General features: G+C 40.6%; 1 protein-coding gene across 4 annotated transcripts; it reads left to right on the forward strand.

The window, feature by feature from the left end:
• Positions 1-1,289: 1,289 nt before the first annotated feature.
• Positions 1,290-17,646, forward strand: LOC135491509 (endothelin-converting enzyme 1-like). Of its 4 annotated transcripts, none has more exons than XM_064777431.1 (17): positions 1,290-2,074; positions 4,213-4,352; positions 4,817-4,963; positions 5,387-5,461; positions 6,620-6,741; positions 7,968-8,065; positions 8,428-8,552; positions 9,040-9,138; positions 9,546-9,623; positions 10,179-10,324; positions 11,157-11,275; positions 12,753-12,804; positions 13,334-13,407; positions 14,197-14,285; positions 14,539-14,613; positions 15,033-15,193; positions 15,653-17,646. In XM_064777431.1, exons 1-17 carry the CDS (start codon positions 1,579-1,581, stop codon positions 15,750-15,752), a joined length of 2,196 nt encoding a protein of 731 aa, XP_064633501.1. In that variant the 5' UTR covers positions 1,290-1,578; the 3' UTR covers positions 15,753-17,646. The 4 variants fall into 4 exon arrangements, with proteins under 4 accessions (XP_064633501.1, XP_064633503.1, XP_064633502.1 ...); XM_064777433.1 differs by having other exon boundaries at positions 1,291-2,074; positions 11,157-11,212; XM_064777432.1 differs by having other exon boundaries at positions 1,291-2,074; positions 10,179-10,300.
• The last annotated feature ends 346 nt before the right edge of the window (positions 17,647-17,992 follow it).

Consider the following 17,992-nt stretch of genomic DNA (forward strand, 5'->3'; position numbering starts at 1 on the left):
CGAGTCACAACGTAATATGTCATCGCTCTTCACCGCCTGGAATTAATAGATGTGAAATTATGACTGGTCTCCTCTCCCACCCATACAATTTGCATAGGAAGTCTTGATTTCCTGAATCCCTTTCGGTTCTCATCACCTACATAACAATGGAGGAGGAGGTGCTAGATTCTCCATGCATTTGAACTACTGTCTTCTTTAGAGTAGACCGAGGAAAGTGGCATGCCTAGCCTGCGAAAGCCTGATTTTAAACTTGCTACTGCCCCCAGCCCCTCCAAAGATCTATTGCCCCCCCCCCCCCGGCGAAAAAGTTGAATAGGCTCACAGCAGGCTCTTGTGAATGACTAACTCATAACTGTCCCTTTGAGCCTAAGCCTAAAATTAAAATGAGGTGCACGAAATTTGCAAGGAAGTCCTTCCTGGCTCATGGGCTCTTGGGCTCTTGGGCTCTTGGGCTTTTGGGCTCGTGGCTCTCAGATTAGGCACTCCCTTAATATCGTGATTTAAAAACTATAGTGCTGGGCCTGGTTGTTCAAAACAACTTTTGTCACTAACGCTGGCGTTAACTTATCTTGGCGTTATCTCCTTCAGTTAAGCCCTTAGACTTATCACCAAGTTGAGATCGATCATGGGATTGATCAACCCCCTTCATAATTGGGCATCTCAAGTCACCAAGCCTGACAAATAGTGCTCATGATCTCCCTTCTGTATCCACAAGTATGACAAGGCAAACCTCCTATGGGATGATGACACGCGCAACTGTAAATATACCTCTGCAAACACCAAGCTCCTTCCCATAGATCCCCTTAACGCTTGATAGAGTGTCGAACAATCAAGCTTCATAAGGAGACTCTGCTGTACCGACAGGAAGAACATTCAAAAGGCTCAATTCTTTGTTGTCTACGGTGAGAAGTGTACGTTCTAATGCCACTGGGGGTATTCCTGTTTGAATGAAGTTCCCCACTCGCATCGGGAGGTATATCTCTGGTCGTCGTTTGTTAACAGTGAGGTTAAAGAAACCATTTCGAACACTCCCTTCGCAATGTTGCTGAGCCTTATCACCTAGGCTGTTTAGCAGTGAATAGTTCAAGTTGAACCTGCGGTGAATGTGTACACACTCTGCCATGCATCTTACCTGAACTTGGTCTGAATTCCTTGTGCAATGAGCACTGCATCATTGTATCAAGAGTTTTCTTGTTATACTGGAACACATGTCATGCTCCTTCATCAAGTACATCTAGTTTACGTCTCGTTACCTTTCTGAAGCTGTTGTTAAGAGCGTTTTACATCGGCTAGGTCTATGAACAACATTATACCACAAGTGATAGATCACAATGGAAAGGATTCGGAAATGAGCCTTGCTCTCATTTTGTGGTTTACTGCCGCGGAGCTCAGCTGTCGACCGGTAGCGCGCTTGAAACCACGGATACACTCACATTTGAGACCGAATGAGGCAGATCATTTGGATGGATATTTTCAAAGTGAGTTTCTGTTTTTTGCTTCATTAGTCTTTCTGTTATGCCAGCACAGGCTTAAAACATGAACAGTGTGGAAAAGGTCTGAGCCTTATCGAAATTCAAGATGAGTAAAGGTCCTCGGATCGGCCTAAAAGTGGCTTTTCTCCTTCTCTTTGTGGTGGTAGTAACACTAGGGATAGTAGTCCTGGTGCTGAGTATCCTCTTGGGGGAAAGACTCATGCCCAAGGCCGACAAAAATCCAATCTGCCTTACATCCCACTGCCTCAGGATTGCCTCAAGGCTAAAGAGAAACATGAACGAGTCCGTGAAGCCGTGCGAAAATTTCTATGACTTTTCGTGCGGCGGTTACAGACAGGACGCAGACATTCCCATTGAACTTCCAGACATAATCGCCTCAATAGGATACTGGAGAAAAGAGAAGGCCAGGCAGCTGTTGGAGTTACCAATCAGAAGGGACATCACAACATCGGCTGAGAGAAAGCTCAAGGATTTTTATCATTCCTGTCTTAAAGATGATTTATCGGATACTGAGCGGATGGCGGCAACGCGGCGGTTACTTAGCAAGCTGGGAGGCTGGAGGAAGCCAATAAATCGAATAGGTAGGTTCACTTATTAAAGATGCGTAAAAATGCTTCAAGAAATACAACACTGTACACTTACTCTACCATTCGTTGCTATAATAAGCAATACACTTTTGTAAGTAGCTTTGCTTATAAGTGTTCAGTTTGAACGTATTTGACGATAAATAAGAGGTACCAATGATGACCAGATACTTCATCCGATTGTTGCTATTATATACTCCAACGCAGTAATAGTGGTGTGATGAGGCGGTCATACTACATGTACTATGAATAAACTTGTCTAGAAATCATGTCTGCTTTGGGGAATGGAGAATCGCATGAAAAACGTATGCATTGGCGTTTTTTTTAAAGGAGCAAAAACCTAGAGCGCTATATAATAGCGATATATAACAGGGAGTCTTCGCGGAGCCCACGAAACGTCAACGTGAACGACCATCCATCGTTCGACATCGTTATCAGGAGATTGAACAATGAGATTGGCGTTCACGTTGACGTTTCGGGGATTTGCGAAAACTGCCTAACGCAATAGAAGCACACTTCTACCTGGAAATAACTCCGGAGTTGCTGAAGAAGAAAAACTGACTGATAACATTTTTCGTCTGATCGATTCCGTGATTGTTTTGATTGATTATAAACGAGCGTTTCTAGCTTACCTTTGGGGGGGGGGGGGGGGGGGGGGTACTAGGACAACTAGGACAACTGTCAGAAATACAAGGTTACCTACAAACAAAAGAAAATAACCTGGTTTCAAGCATTGATTGCTTAGCCACGGGAAGACAGCATGGAAATACATATTTTCTAAAAATCAGATTTCCGATTCGCGAATACTACTTTTGACACACTAGAAACAAAACTATCGAAAAACTACCATCATGGACGGAAATATTCCAAAAATATTCATGTCGCACACTCTTAGAAAAAAAGGTTTTTCTGCTTTTGAAAACCTTTATGTGTTTTTTTCGGCCAGCACCCCGTACATGTTCTTCGATCAGCTAAGTGTGAAACCCTTTTAGACGTTTTTCACAATCTCAAAACTCGTTTGAGGGTTTTCATTTTTACCATTTCAGAAGCTCACATTTATATCTTAAGAGTGTATGTACCAAACCCATTTAAAACTGAGTCAACGTGTATATCTCTACGTGGAAACCAGGAAGCAGCAGCGCTGAAAGTTCACCCTAATTGAAGGAAATCCATATTGACTTGCGTATCGTGTCGGACAAAAGAAGCACACTGGGTTCCATAAAATAGTTACTTTAAGCGTAACCTTACTCCAAGAAAATATTGTCTGAGCAGTCACTTTTTTATATGTCTGCATCTAGGTTAAGGACGTCTGTGAATCTGCATTATAATGTTGAAAAACTCGACTCGGGAACGAATAATAACACTTCAAGCCGAAATACTCAACATTCCGTAATCGATATGAAAATTTTTTTAGGCGAGAATATGTAGTGTGCCACTTTTCAAGGATTTTAAGGATGTATGCCTAAGTCATAGTGTTCCCATTAGAACCCTTAACTTATCGGTAAAAAGATACGAACAAACAAGAACAAATATTAGACAAAAGTTACGTTTTCATTGTGTGATAAAAGGTTTTTATACATGTAGTTAAGATTGACTGTTTAACAGAGAGTACCATGGTAGTGGCACCGACAACATCGCCATGTGACTTTCGATAGCAATACTGGAACATCACCGGAACAACAGTTGACATTTAAAATACATCTGGCCGTCGAGACAATGGCCGAAAAATTGTCACTGCGCATGCTCGCGACCGCTCTGCCAAGTTATACCGCTGATCTTAAAACGTTGATGGCTTTGAAATTGGAACAAAAATTTCCCAAAAAGACGTCACGAAAAATTTTTTATCATGCTGCAATTGCCATTAAATGAAATTGACGTGGTTTGAACTTCGATTGGGCGTACGTCTGGACGATTCCATGTAAAATCAAGCATTTCAGGCGGTCCTCTAACTGCGGCACTCTACATCTATATGTTTTCATGCCGAAACTCGTCATACAGATATTGTCCTTAAAATCCAAAATGTGCTTTTTTCCACGGAATGGAGGTTTGTCAATGAAACTCTAAAAGCTAGCTACGGGTTTTTTTTCCGCAAACGGATTGTCAGTTTGTAATGGATCGCATCTTATCCGCTTCAGATTTAGGAGACTGGTCACCGGGTGGTTGGGACTTCTACAATTCGATGCTTGTCGCCTACCGAGATCTACAAATATCCCCTTTCTTCAGAATGTACGTCGAAGCTGAAAACAGCAATGGAACCACCAGAGCGTATTTGACGGTATGTCGATGATTTCTCGGCAGGTTTCATCGTTTAATGAGATAAGAGGACATACACTGTTGGAGGATAACAGCACAAAATATGACAATTTCCATGTATGGAAAAACATCCGGATTTTATGACACATTTATTTCAAACAATTCAGCTCAAAGCTTCGTCTCTGACCCAACCATCGTTTTCCCTTGATTCAACAACCTTATGAGCACCCTTTGTACCGAAATGGCGTGCAGCCTTATCGGATTCAAGTAGTTGGATCTAGCGCGCAAGTTTGAATTCCAGTGCGCACATCTTGATACCAGGTGCACAGTTTCAGATACACAATTATATATACTTTAGGTAACTGGTGCACAGTGTTTTTCCTGGTGCCTACATTTGGTATCAATCACTCGACCTTTGAAGTACACGGCTCCCAAAGACTATTACTAAACTTTTATCATGTTTATCGCCATACATTTGTCACGCAGATTGAGGGGTTGGACCCATTCGAATGTCAACCAACAACTGACAGATCGAGGCAGTTTTCCCGCAAGTTGGCCGAGGCGTTCAACCCACGAGATGATCCGTCAACGTTCGTCAATGGGGTGACGGAAGTCTATGATAAAGTTTGCAAGGTTGTAGTTTAGTTCAGACATTTTCATATTCTAGTTGTGGTACTCTGTGGTGATACACTGTAGGGTCGTATTATATAGGTGAGTAACAAGTGGAGTCGTTAAGGGCATCAGTGAGATTTTGCTATTTTCGTCCAAGGAACCGCTCGACCAAGAGTTGTTTTTGTTCCCAAATCTGTCTAAGTTATTTAATTGACTTGAAACAAAATTGGAAAAACGTCGAAACAGGATGAGAACAAGCATATTCAAGGGAGAATCTGCATGTCATCCCTTCTCGATGATTTAACATTAAGAAGAACCTTGATAATATTACGACTACAACTACTATTTAATGACACCATGCAATTTAGATCACATGTACAACGTAATATGCTTTAATCAATTTTGTTGTTATCAAAGTGCACAACCTTTGATTACGTTTTGCAGTCGACTGATGAATGGAGGGACCCCATCCTGACCACGATTACGGTGAAAGAATTTGCATTGCGCTTTCCACGTTCTGTAAGTTGAAGGCATTATTCTGGTATATTTTAACGAAAACATTTGTGTGTGTGTGTGTTGCGAAACGACACCACAGTGTTTATTTGTTTATTGTTTGCTACATTTCTGAAGAACAGCAACGGTTACTTATGTGTCATAAATTACCTGGACTGAAAACAAACAAAATAACTATTTTACATTGTAGCGTATCATGTTTTGCCTTTGCTACAGCAGACATACCCAATAGTTGAGTGCCAGTACTGGTCGAAACAGCATAAGTAGGTACCAGTATATGATAACATGTATATCAGCAATTAAAACGTAACAAAAGTGGTAATTAGTTTTGTTGTAACACTTCAGATGGTGGTTAACTTCTTCGCTTAGCATACTGAAGCAGTTGTTAACCCAGAATGTTGGGAGATATATTTTGTTTTGATGATACAGATGTACAAACGATTGTTCAGTAAACGCGTAAAAACTCGTTTTGGAATAATGGTAACATATTGCTAAAAAATAGATTCTTTCCAGATTCAATAATTTATTGGCCGGGTCTATTTGGCAAGCCGCTCGCCAAACAGGCATCTTTTTTTGTCCAGTTTGGAGAGCCGCTTGCCAAACAGCACTAAAAAGCCACCCTGTTCGGCAAGCCGGGCTTACCAAACATGGCAAAAATACCACCCTCTTTGGCGAGCCGGAGAGGTTACAACATGTTGGCCAATCAGAGAGCAGTGACGTCATATTCGAATTTATATGCGCATATTTAACAATGGCCGACTTCCCGCTCTCGATTCAATTTCTGTTACTAAACTCGGGTTTTGGTCAATAATCCATGAAGAAGCATGTACATGTACATGACGGTGTGGATTTACAAAAAAAGTCATAAACGTGATTTAACTGATAAGCATGTTAAATGCATTAGTGTGCATTTCTAAAGGCGTTTCACTGTAACTCCAGTGTTGCTGACCGTGTTGCCACGAATGATAATGAGCTCCTGGATGGTTGAATATGCATGAGTTCGGCTCTCCATCTAGGGCAGAAAAAAGGCGCTGTTTGGTGAGCCGGGCTTGCCAAATAGTCACTCCCTAATTTATTTCTATCCATCGACATACTGTCAGACGACGATCACAATTGAAAAATCATTTCGACACAAAAGTGTTTTAAATGTTCCTTGAATTTCAGATACCTTGGACCAGACTGTTCAAAGATATTTTCAAATTAGATGAGGATGCGATTATCAGATATAACGATGCTGACTCGGATAGGCTGAGGAATCTGGATGGTATCGCCGGGATGAACAAGCGGTAGGTTATAGCTTAAGTCATCCCGACGCTTCAATCAGGAGACATCATATCATAGCATCACACATCGAAATCAAGTGACACAAAATATTTATTCATGAGCTCAAACAGCCTTTATTTTAAGAGAGTTTATGGCCCAGAATGGAACCTTCCTCATCAGGCACTGATCAAGAAAACTATCCACCCCCACTTATTAATCAAAGCAGAGTAAAAAACCTGCAGTTTTCTAGTGACCAGATTTGCACTTTGTTACTGCCTCATAGTACATGCAACAATCAAAATCGTTAAAGTTCACTTTGTTCTAAAAATTGCCATAATCGAGGTAATTATTTAGTATTACAATTCCACCAGTTAGTTTTCAAGTAATTTTGTCACACGCAGTGGGTACTATGAAATTTCGTCGACATTTGGGAACAACATTGACTTAATTTTCATCGCACAAAACACAATACGTCCTTTGTACTTTAATTACTACTCTGACCTGTAATATACGATATCCAATCAAATTATTATGGCAATTGAATGTCTTAGGTTAAGAGACGCGGCCGCTACATTTGCATGTGCAGTCCGGGCGAAAACGTTAACACTTGTTGGGAATGGATGCTGTAAGCTGTGGCTTCATGCAAATATCGAGCAAGATGACGTCATCTTCTGGTTACTACGACCTGCCTCTTTGCAAACCTATACTTGACCCTAATTTAAACCTCGCAATACAATCACTTGCTGCTTTCTCCTGCACTTAGATTTTGCGAATTTGCCGCAGTGTTCATGTTATCCTTGTGACAGGCCTAAACTGTCATAAGACAATCACAACCACCAACATCCATACATTGAGACTAAAAGCCGTGGTCCCTTGTACCTGAGTGTCTATGCCAGGGCAAGTAAAAGATCCCACATAGGTGGACAGTAGCCTATAGTGGACTCCCTACCTCCGGCAAAAATCCAATAGGGTTACAACGCCGGTAATGATGATAATGATGATAAAGAACATGACGATCGACACTACGTGCAGACAAAATTTTGCATTCGTTCAGTTTGAGGGGCGTGCGGCCGCACATGGCTGATTCCTGTGGCATCATACCTCTCAAATCCTACAAAAATAGGGCCTGGTTTCTATTGGTTACATGATTATTACGTGAGACTAGCACCATATTTTTACTAATAAAAGTTAAAAATAGACTGCTCTCACTATATATAGTTTACTCTCATCCCTTTTTTTCTGGTTTCAGGTCATTACGTGACTACATGGCTATCCGATTTTTGGTGAAGTATATGTCTGCCATGCCAAAACCTTTGCAAGACATTTTCATGGACTATAGCGGCGGAGGTAAGTAAAAGACATATTAGGAGAGATTGAACCCTTCTAGGAATCGCAAAAATCGCACGATGATCTGCCCATGTCTTTGCCGGTACGGTCTTTTTTTATTGTATTCCAAAGCTTTGCTGCAGAAAGGTAGATTCTGAGGTGCCCATATACACTTTGTTCTTCCTTCTGTTAACTATAAAATTATCTCGTTAATCGTGAAACTGAAACGCTTCTTGGAGGTAGAATTTCTTCCGATATTCTGTAATATTTATTGAAGAAACGATATCAAGATATGATTTTTCATTGAGAACTACACTTCGAGCTTTTAACCGATCCGTTTATAATCATTACATGCTGCAATCAGATGCATTATTTTACTTCAGAATGGAACAAGGAGGAGAGAACGTGGGACGCCTGCCTAGAGTTACGTCACAACAAAATTTTCTCGCTAGCGCTCCTAGCGGAATTAGACAGAATCAACAAATATCCTACAACCAATGATAAAAAGGTAAACGTCAAAATGAAGCCTTACATTTTGACTTTCGAAGTTTTCCAAGTAAAACAATAGTAAATTTGAAATTCTTGAATAATTAAGTAAATGTTATAGAAATTTAAATCAGCGACCTACGGACTTCAGCTGCACAATTTATTCTTAATAAAGATGGCTTATCTGGCTGAAGCGCGGTGTTTAAGGTTTCAGAGAACCACACGAAAACCCATGAGGTGAACATTTCAATATGGCCTTAGTGGACTTCTTTAGGTTTGGTATCCGAGTCGTCACTCCTTATTAACCATTATTCAATTTTGTGTACAGCGCATATATCGCAATAATTTCATGAATAGTGCAATTTGCCATCATGGCCTTCACTATACAGGCCTCGGCAATATTTGCTCTTTATTTAGATGCAAAACATATCAAGCCGTAATACTATATATACATGTAGTTAGAAGCATTGTGACGATAAAAGTATGTTGCTTTAATTGACATTTTTCAGTTACACGTGATTGTGAAGAATGTTCGACGAGCAGTTTTGGAGCGCACGGGCACGTTGGATTGGTTACCAGAAGATATGAGGAACGACGCAACTCGCATGGTAAGTAACATCAACCGCTGAGTTTCGCAGAGAACGATTTATTTCTGTGATTTTCCGCGAATAACCGATTTTTCAAAAAATAATTATCTTTTTCCTTCGACAAAGGAAAAGAAATTTCGAAACAGTAAAAGCTCTCACGAGTCGCAGGTGGCAGCGCTTGGCAAAAGAGCTATTTTTGTCACTGCGACCTGCGACCGTGATCGCATAGATCAAGACTCGCTCGTTTGTGTAGGTCATCGCATGTACCGGCGACTAAATGAAAATCAGGCCCAGCGATGATCAGCGATGATCGATGATCAGATCGTCTTTGTTCCGCATACCAGCGTTTATAATCGCATGTCGTAGCGATATGAATCGCTCGTCTGCGCTGTGATTAAGCGGTAATGTTGTCATATTTATTGTTACAGGTTGAAAATAAGCTTGTTCTAATGGCAGGACCGCCTTGGATATTAGTTGAGAGGAAATTGGATGAATTCTACGACAAGGTAATAAAAAAAGGACTATTTTTTGTCTTCGCGAAACGAAGGATCTTCAAGTTTCACAATCAAATGCTATCAAGATGTAATATTTTAGCACGGTTTATCTGTTGCCAGACCAAAACAAAATGCATCATAAACGCGTGCGAGAGCTCGAGTCCCTTTAGTTCCATTCACTAGTTTTCTGGCAGTCTGCTGCTGATTATAATTAGAAACAAGCAAGCAAAAAAGGTATTTGCTGTGTTGCTCGGAAATAGTAATCTGCAGGGTTTTGTCAAAACACAACATCCATTGTGCACAATCCATATCAGTGATATTCTATCCGTATTGCTGCATATCCAGATGGGCACGATAGTAACACTTTGGGGACCAGGGCCAGGTTGTTCAAAACAAGTGTTGTCACTAACGCTGGCGTTAACTAAATTAATGTTACGTGTAAGGGCTTAACCGAAGGATGATAACGCCAAATTAAGTTAACGCCAGCGCTTGTGACAAAATTTGCTTTGCGCAACCAGGCCTCGGATTCTCTTTAGACCACTGATCTTATGTTGTTTCTTGTTTCAGCTTACGGTTTTTCGTAACCGGACCTACCTTGAAAACATCGTGAATGTGAACGCCTTCTCCGGCCGGATGTCTGTGGAGAGACTTTCTCGCCATTCAGGTCTCGATTACTTTATATACACGTGGTACGATGATTGGACAATTGACAAGTAGGAACATGCGCAGTAACGTGCGTGACCTCATGCATTATCAATACACTAATGATGCAGCAGCCAGTTTTATATGTACTAACGATTTAGCAACAAGTTTTCCTATATCGACGTATTTTACACGGTTCCCATTCGAAATAAAAATTAAAGTCGTACGCAAGCGCAATTTGCTATGCATGAATGACATGCGCACGGATGAAATAATTTTTTGTTTAAATGGGAACTGTGTATAACCATGTTGAAAGAATGCACAATTTGCCTTCGTTGCCAAAATAATCAGCACTCTTGTTAGGCATGTAAAAACTTGGCTACGAACAGGGCAGAATTGCCAGCGGTATTTCAATTCATTGGTCATCAACGGCACACCGATCGCCCCCCCCCCCCCCCTCCCCACAACCACAACCACCACCTACCACATATTTATCCCTGCAGTAACCATTAATTGAAAAAAAATGTTCCAAAAATACTGCCGAAGGTTCTTTCTGTTAGACATCGATCTATCATTAAACCTAACTGGATCAGAAAAACTATGCAAAACCCCATGATTATGCTTGGGATGTGATGTTTCGTTGATCTGACCTGCTGATTTATGTTGATTAAAATCAATTTCACATCCTAACGAAAGTAAAACTTGTTGATTAGAAAGGTTCATCAATGTGACGGACGCTGTCTGTCACAGTCGCCACTTATGGGAATCTTATTATACTCCATGGCATGGCGCTGTGAACAAAAAAAAAGGAAAGAAAAAATACAATCACGTTAAGTACACATTTAGTCTAGAGCTGAGCATTAGCGCTCTTTTTTTAATCGATACTTGAAATCATATTTTCAGGAACGTGGAGGCCATATTCGCCAGCGCTGAGAGCCTCCTTGGTACTGGGGCCATAGGTAAGGGCGACGTGAGGATGGACGAAATATCCCCATTTCAAACCTGGGTCCGGTTGCACAAAGGTGGGTTCAAACAAGAATGGAGGGAACGTTATGTGGACGAGAGGGACCGTTTGAAATTTAGAGAAGGGCAAAATACAACGCAGGTCAAAACCTTGATAAGATTACACGTATTATAATGTTCTTTGCTGAAAAACTTCTACATGGTGCATATCGAATTTGTGTTGGCTGAAACACATTTCAAGCTTTTTCGATATCTCAAAACCTTTATTTTAAAGAGTGTACCACCAACATTTCTCTGTGAAATCATGTCTACTTGGTCCCTCGTTCACATAAGTGGCAATGGTCAGGGGTAGACCATTTAATAGACGGGAGAAATGCAAAATATGTACTAGTCTAGCGGTTAACTAAGTGAATACTTCAGGAATAGCATTTATAGAGAATGTTTGTTGGATGGGGGAAATATGAACATCGGGTTGGAATGAGATGAGTGGGGAGGGGGAGGGGGTTCCGTGCAACTGTACCTGGGCGCTTCAAACTCCTTCAGCTTGGTGGTCGGTTGGCTTTTCTCTTCCTCCTTTGTCATGTCATACCTTCTTGACGTTGTTTCATTCTCAGACTCCATTCCACATGGACAAGTAACCTCAGCTACCGCCTTGCAATCCTGGTGTACTGTCATTAGTAAATATTCTCTAAACTCTCTCTATCAGCCAATAATTCACATTATCACTTTCAAATTATCAACATTTGTTCGTGTCGACTTGATTTTACATGATATTTTGTCTCCCCTTGTTATCTATGTCTCTTATGATACGAACAATTAGCTTTGCATCTAATCGCATTTACTTCAAAAAAGGCTTAAGCAATCAGTGTGTGCCATCGCGGAATCTGATCTCAGACTGACTCTCACCTACTCCATGAGCTTCCTGCGTCCGACACCAGGCCAAACTTTGTAGATTCAGTTAATTACTCCCATAAGGCCAAACTTTGTAGATTCAGTTAATTACTCCCATAACTTTTGATAAAGACCCCAATCCTTCATGTATGAGCCGAGTTGGCCATAAAGACCGTAACTGACTGCATTGCTGACTATGAGGGATGTTCTCAAAGGTCACCAGCTGTCTCAAAAAAACAATCACCTGTAGCGAGCTAAAACTGATCTTCAAAATGAAATAATTTAGCAGGAATTTTCTAGTAATGAAAGCAAAAAAACCTTTGTTGCATCATAGTTCACCCATATACATTGTGAAAAAGAACGAAAGAAAAATAATATAAAAAAGTTACCTTTTGGACATTTTAAAAATTGCCTGTTACATAATGAAGAGACAGGATTGGATCAGTTGGGTCCAAATACAACAGATACATGACCAACTAAATCCACCATTCTCTGCTGAAAACCGCATTCAATTATTTATTCTATCTCTGTGATATTAAAAAAACCTGTGGACATTTACTTTCTGGAAGGACTGTACGTTCCCCATTTACCATTACGGAGAAAGGTATCATTTTTCAGCAGCATATACTTTTATTTTCATTTCAGCAATATTTGCCACCCTGCTACAGGACCCATTCTACAGCCACGATTCCCCCGGGTGAGAAATTTTTTTATACAGAACCTACTCTCCCACTTGCATAATTCAAATCGAAGTTCTACACAGGTATCGAAATGTCTGATGAAAAATCATCCGTTAGTAAATATAAACATCTCCATTGAAATCTATTGGGGCGCTAGTCACGTATTATTTTTCAGTATACTTCTAATTCTTGCTGAACTGAATCACACATTTTTTCCAATACATGTACTTTTCTGTTGCAATAACACAACTGAGAAAATTAATGTGTCGACTTTTAAATCTGAGCCACTTGATAAGGTCGCCTGAGCCAGGGTCGTACTATTTTTTCATATGGAAGGATAGCCGATCCTATGCGAAGGGGCAGAACAACATTTTATCTTGCACATTTTGCCTCCCCCTCCTGTTAGATATGGCCCTGACAGCCTAATTTACCTGTGATAGGCCGATGTGTAACCGACGCCCCTGAACCGGCTTATACACATCGACACAGTGTGCCCAATACTCTAACCTGATAATTTTGACAACTTCAAGTTATTTTCTTATTCAGCTATCTCAACTATGGTGGCGTGGGCTTTGTCGTCGGTCACGAATTTGGGCATGACTTCGAATTCAGGCGAATGAGTAAGTGGCGCCCTGAGGAAATTTGAAATCGAATTTTGCTTTAATGACAAACATGTTACAAATATATCGTCGAAGAGCGAAGCTAGTGCATGATTATCATAAATCAATACATCTGTGATTAGGTTATCGATTCCTGACTACATTGTCATTTCGATGCTATCGAAATTCTTAGCTACGTGTTATTGCATTAGGACGTCCAAGTACCGTAAAATGAATACATTTTCAAATTTAGTAGCCCCCAAGTAATGCTATCGTGGTTACAACCGTTGTTGGGTACCGCGCAATAGGGCCAGGGTTAAGGAGAACCAAGTATCTCTGAATAAACTGGTTTATGTAGTAGCAAAAATGCCCCCTGAAAGAGGTGTCTGGTCCTATCTGACGGATAACGGTATGTGGTTCTATATAATATGGTCAATGGACTTCTTTGTTACCCGGACATTCTATCCTAGGACATTTTGAACTTTTACAACGGCGTGGCTTTCAAGGTTAGCACTAAAGTCCCAGGCTCCTGATAGTCCTACGAATGAGACTTAAAACCGGGGTTCCTTGTATCTGGTGTCTACCTTCCAGGGGAAACAAAATACGCCACCAAGTTGGAAATATGAGTAGCTTGCGATGACCGAATTGAAGACCAAGTCACTGCGCCAAAACTCAATTGGCACCTAACCGTGGTGGCACCCAACTAACGCCCGTATTGCCTTGGAGAAGAACAGCCCCTGGAAAATATAAATCCTCAGTGCAGAGCGTACGCTGAAGAAGAAAATGAAAATTCACATTTTACTTTTACAGTCGCCAAGCGGTCAAGGGTGGAACCCCTCCATAGCCGACTGTCCTGTATGAAGAGAGCGTACAGAAGTGTTCAATACAAAGGTTTAAAGGTAGGATTAAGATGGTGCTTTCTCAGGCAACGTCATTTTCAACTTGACCGTTCGAGTCGTGAATTAAAGCCGTTTTTCTGTTCAAAATTTGATCAAATTATCAGTGCGATAGTGAAAGAACTGCAATACATGTACATGTAGTTCGATTTAGAATAATCAGCGTCCCAGAGATCAATGGAAGAGTACATTCCCGATTTGGTGAATTCGTCCATCACCTCGAACCCATCTATCCCTTCTCCAACCCTCTTTTCAGGTTTTAAACAAAACTGTTGAAGAGATGTCTGGGCAAATGACAGCGGATATTTCAGGCCTGAAGTGGGCGTATCAGGTAAAGTCGTATTCATCATAAACAGCGAAACTTTCGCATGCGTTTTTTTTGTCGCAGATTCGAAAACAACAACATTTCTCGAAAAGAAAACCCCAAAAGAATGTATTCGAAAAACTATATATAGGAATTCAGCAAGCTGCACGGAAACCCCACGGCTTTGCAAAAGGCCGAAACAGAGAAAAACATGTCAATCTGTCTTTCAGCGTTCCCAGACAATTAGGGGAAAGCTCATAATCCTAACATCGGCCTGGCATATCCGGAGAAACTTTTTTTTGGTTGGGGAAAAGACTGATGACTTTAATCGGAACAATATCGGAACTCAGTCCTGCTAATTTTGTATCTATTGTGCTTTTTAAAAATGATTAACACTTGAATGACTTACATTGTAGGCCCATATACATGTACCTCTTATTTTGCAGGCATATCTTCAGAATGTAGCCGTACATTCGCCAGCAGAGAAACGGCTCCCTGGACTAGACTACACGCAATCACAACTCTTCTTCATCAACGCCGTTCAGGGAATGTGTTCACGGTCTTATACCAAACTCCGCTCAAAGAATTTAGACTTCAGCGTCGCAAGGTAGGCTATTGTGTTCATCAGTCATCGCCAACTAATCGGACTAAGGGTTAGAGTTGCAATAATCTGATGTTGACAACTCCGGATCCGTTCTGTTGCCACTAGGTTCACAATTTGGCAGCCGCGGGTCTCTGTATAGCAGTCATGATGTCACTGGTTCGATTCCCACTGTCGGTGCCAGACTAAGTCAAGCCTCTCTGCCTAATATGCGATACACCACCCGGGTGTATGAACAGGAAACCAAGCGGGAATGCTCAGGTCGTAGCCCTGAATGAGCACACTGAACTTCCAGCGGTATTGCTTCCGTAGGCCCCGCTCATACTGACGCGCCGCGTTGTCTGGTAGCTGAAGTATTCACTCCAGGGATGTGTTTTTGCGTTGTCGCATAATGTTTTCAAAGCTTGATGGTATCATGTCGATCGTATGTCATTGATTGGAACTCGTATATTCGTCTACTTCCAGGGTGCTTGGCCTCGTATCGCAGGTGTCACAGATAGGCGACGTCTTCAAATGTCCCTACGATTCTCCCTTACGGAGCCACAATGATTGCGATATATGGTGACAAGAAAAAGCGAAGTTAAAAGTTGGTAAAGCAACGTAATGACATCAAGCCAATCTGCCTACAAGTTACGACATTTATGTAGACGATATATATTTGAAATATTGTTGAAATTGTGACTTTCGATATCGAAATTAACAAGGTGGAGATTTATAGCATTGGAAAAAGCAGGATCGGGGATCATTATAAAAGATTTCTAAATCTACACTGCATAGTATTGTCGGCTATTGTGTTGGTTTGATAGACGCCATGTCGTCCTAAGCTAGCTGGAGACTTCTGCTATGGGGGTAAGCACTTGTCAGTGCCGGTGTAAAAGTAAAAAGTGTCCCCCCTGGAAAAAGTGTCCGGCCCTATTGTATTCTGCAATATGGTTCTATAGAGACCCTGACAGTCAATAGCTCAGAGATTGAAGCGCATAATTGAATCCTTTGTTCCCGGACATTTTATCCTAGGACATTTTAAACTTCTACACCGGGTTGCGTTTTCTCGCGGTATATACAAAGGCAAATGAATTTACACACATTTTGACAATACCAATTTTATGTCATCCGCATATCATCAAAACAACATAATTCGACATGGTGGTTTTTTGTCTCTCAAATAAAACATCAAATTCTAACACAAATTTTAGAATGGTAAATTTTATGAGTTAGATATTTCCATGTTGTCTTTCGTTGTACGCGCTCCATCAGATGTTCGCAAAATGTACTAGCTCACAAAATCATGATACACATTAAATAACATCAAGACTATTTTTCTGAAATAATGGTTTTAACCGTTGAATATTTTTCCATATTCGACGGCCAGGAATCCAATATTCACTTAATATTCAACGGCCACGTGACGCGAATGACGCGACGTGATTGGCTTACATACTAATGAGGTGTGATAATAAACAAATAGTGGATGTTTGGGAGTCCGATATGGAATTTTGATGGACGAAGAAATGTCATGGCGGACGAGGCTTTGCGAGTCGACATTTATGAGTCCAGCAAAATTCCATATTGGACGACCTTAAACATCCACTATTTGCTATATTATGCAACCAAATGTCTTGACAAAGAAATCAATCCAAAGGCAAATAATGAAACAATTTGTTTTTAATGAAATATACATCCAAGATCATTTGTAAACTTCATTTTGATTGGATTAAAACCTTTTAGGATCCGTTACGACATTTTTTTGGATCCGTTATTGCTTTTTTGGATCCGATACGATGTGATGACTTGAAATCACATGATGTGAATCGAGTTACGCTATTGGCCAAGAACATTTGGTAGCATAATATAAAGTTATATCATATGATATCACATTGAGCGCGCAAAAGTGACTTCAATAATTAAAAAAATGTCTGTTTTTCGCCCCACCCCGCTCTGCTTGCTTGATGATTTTTGTGCACGTTTTCGGAAGCTTCGAGTTTCATGGCTGAGCAGCGCTATGTTGACATTGATGGAAGACAAGATTAGAATGGCAGATTTTAAAGTTTATCGTGGTGGTTGTGGAAGTCAGCCCATCAACACAATGCACTGGTTGGTCGAGGCAAAACACCGACATCTGTTGACCAATAAGCGAAAACAAGAAACCCATTGAATGAATAGTGCGCTCAGAGTGATATCACATGAATTGAACATTATGTCAGCAACATGATTCCAGGATCCAAGAAGATTCTGAAAGACAGTTTCGATGGCATTATGTTTTTTTACAAGTAAAATAACGATTTTCGTCAAATCAGACATGAGTGTGCTAATTATGATGCTTGTTGTAAATAGCTCGTTCATTTGTGTAATGGTTTCAGTTCTTTTTTTTGTATAACTTCATTGTAAATGTATATACTAATTACACTGTAAATAATAACAACTATTGAAATATAATAACAATGGTATCTGTGACATCTACACCTTCTAAGGAAGCCATGGGTCTCTATTGAACCATACCCTCATCCGTCCCCATACATTCAAGGAGTGCATTTTAGAGTCAGCGCACGATACACACAGTTACATGACTTCCAATTTACATGAACAGTGGACATGTATATCACATATGCTACATTCTATCAAGTATATCTTCGTAGATCTCAAATCTATCAAGTATATTTTCGTAGATTTCAGATCTACGAAGTTTACTCAATTTTATTGTGTCTTTTGAAATCGCATACATACTGTATATATAGTCGGTTGCGATTGCCCTTTTTGCGGATCACTCAATAGAATACCTTGAAAGCCTACCCTAACCATTCAGTATTA

Source organism: Lineus longissimus, chromosome 7, assembly GCF_910592395.1.
Source record: "Lineus longissimus chromosome 7, tnLinLong1.2, whole genome shotgun sequence".
In the NCBI taxonomy this organism is placed as follows: domain Eukaryota; kingdom Metazoa; phylum Nemertea; class Pilidiophora; order Heteronemertea; family Lineidae; genus Lineus; species Lineus longissimus.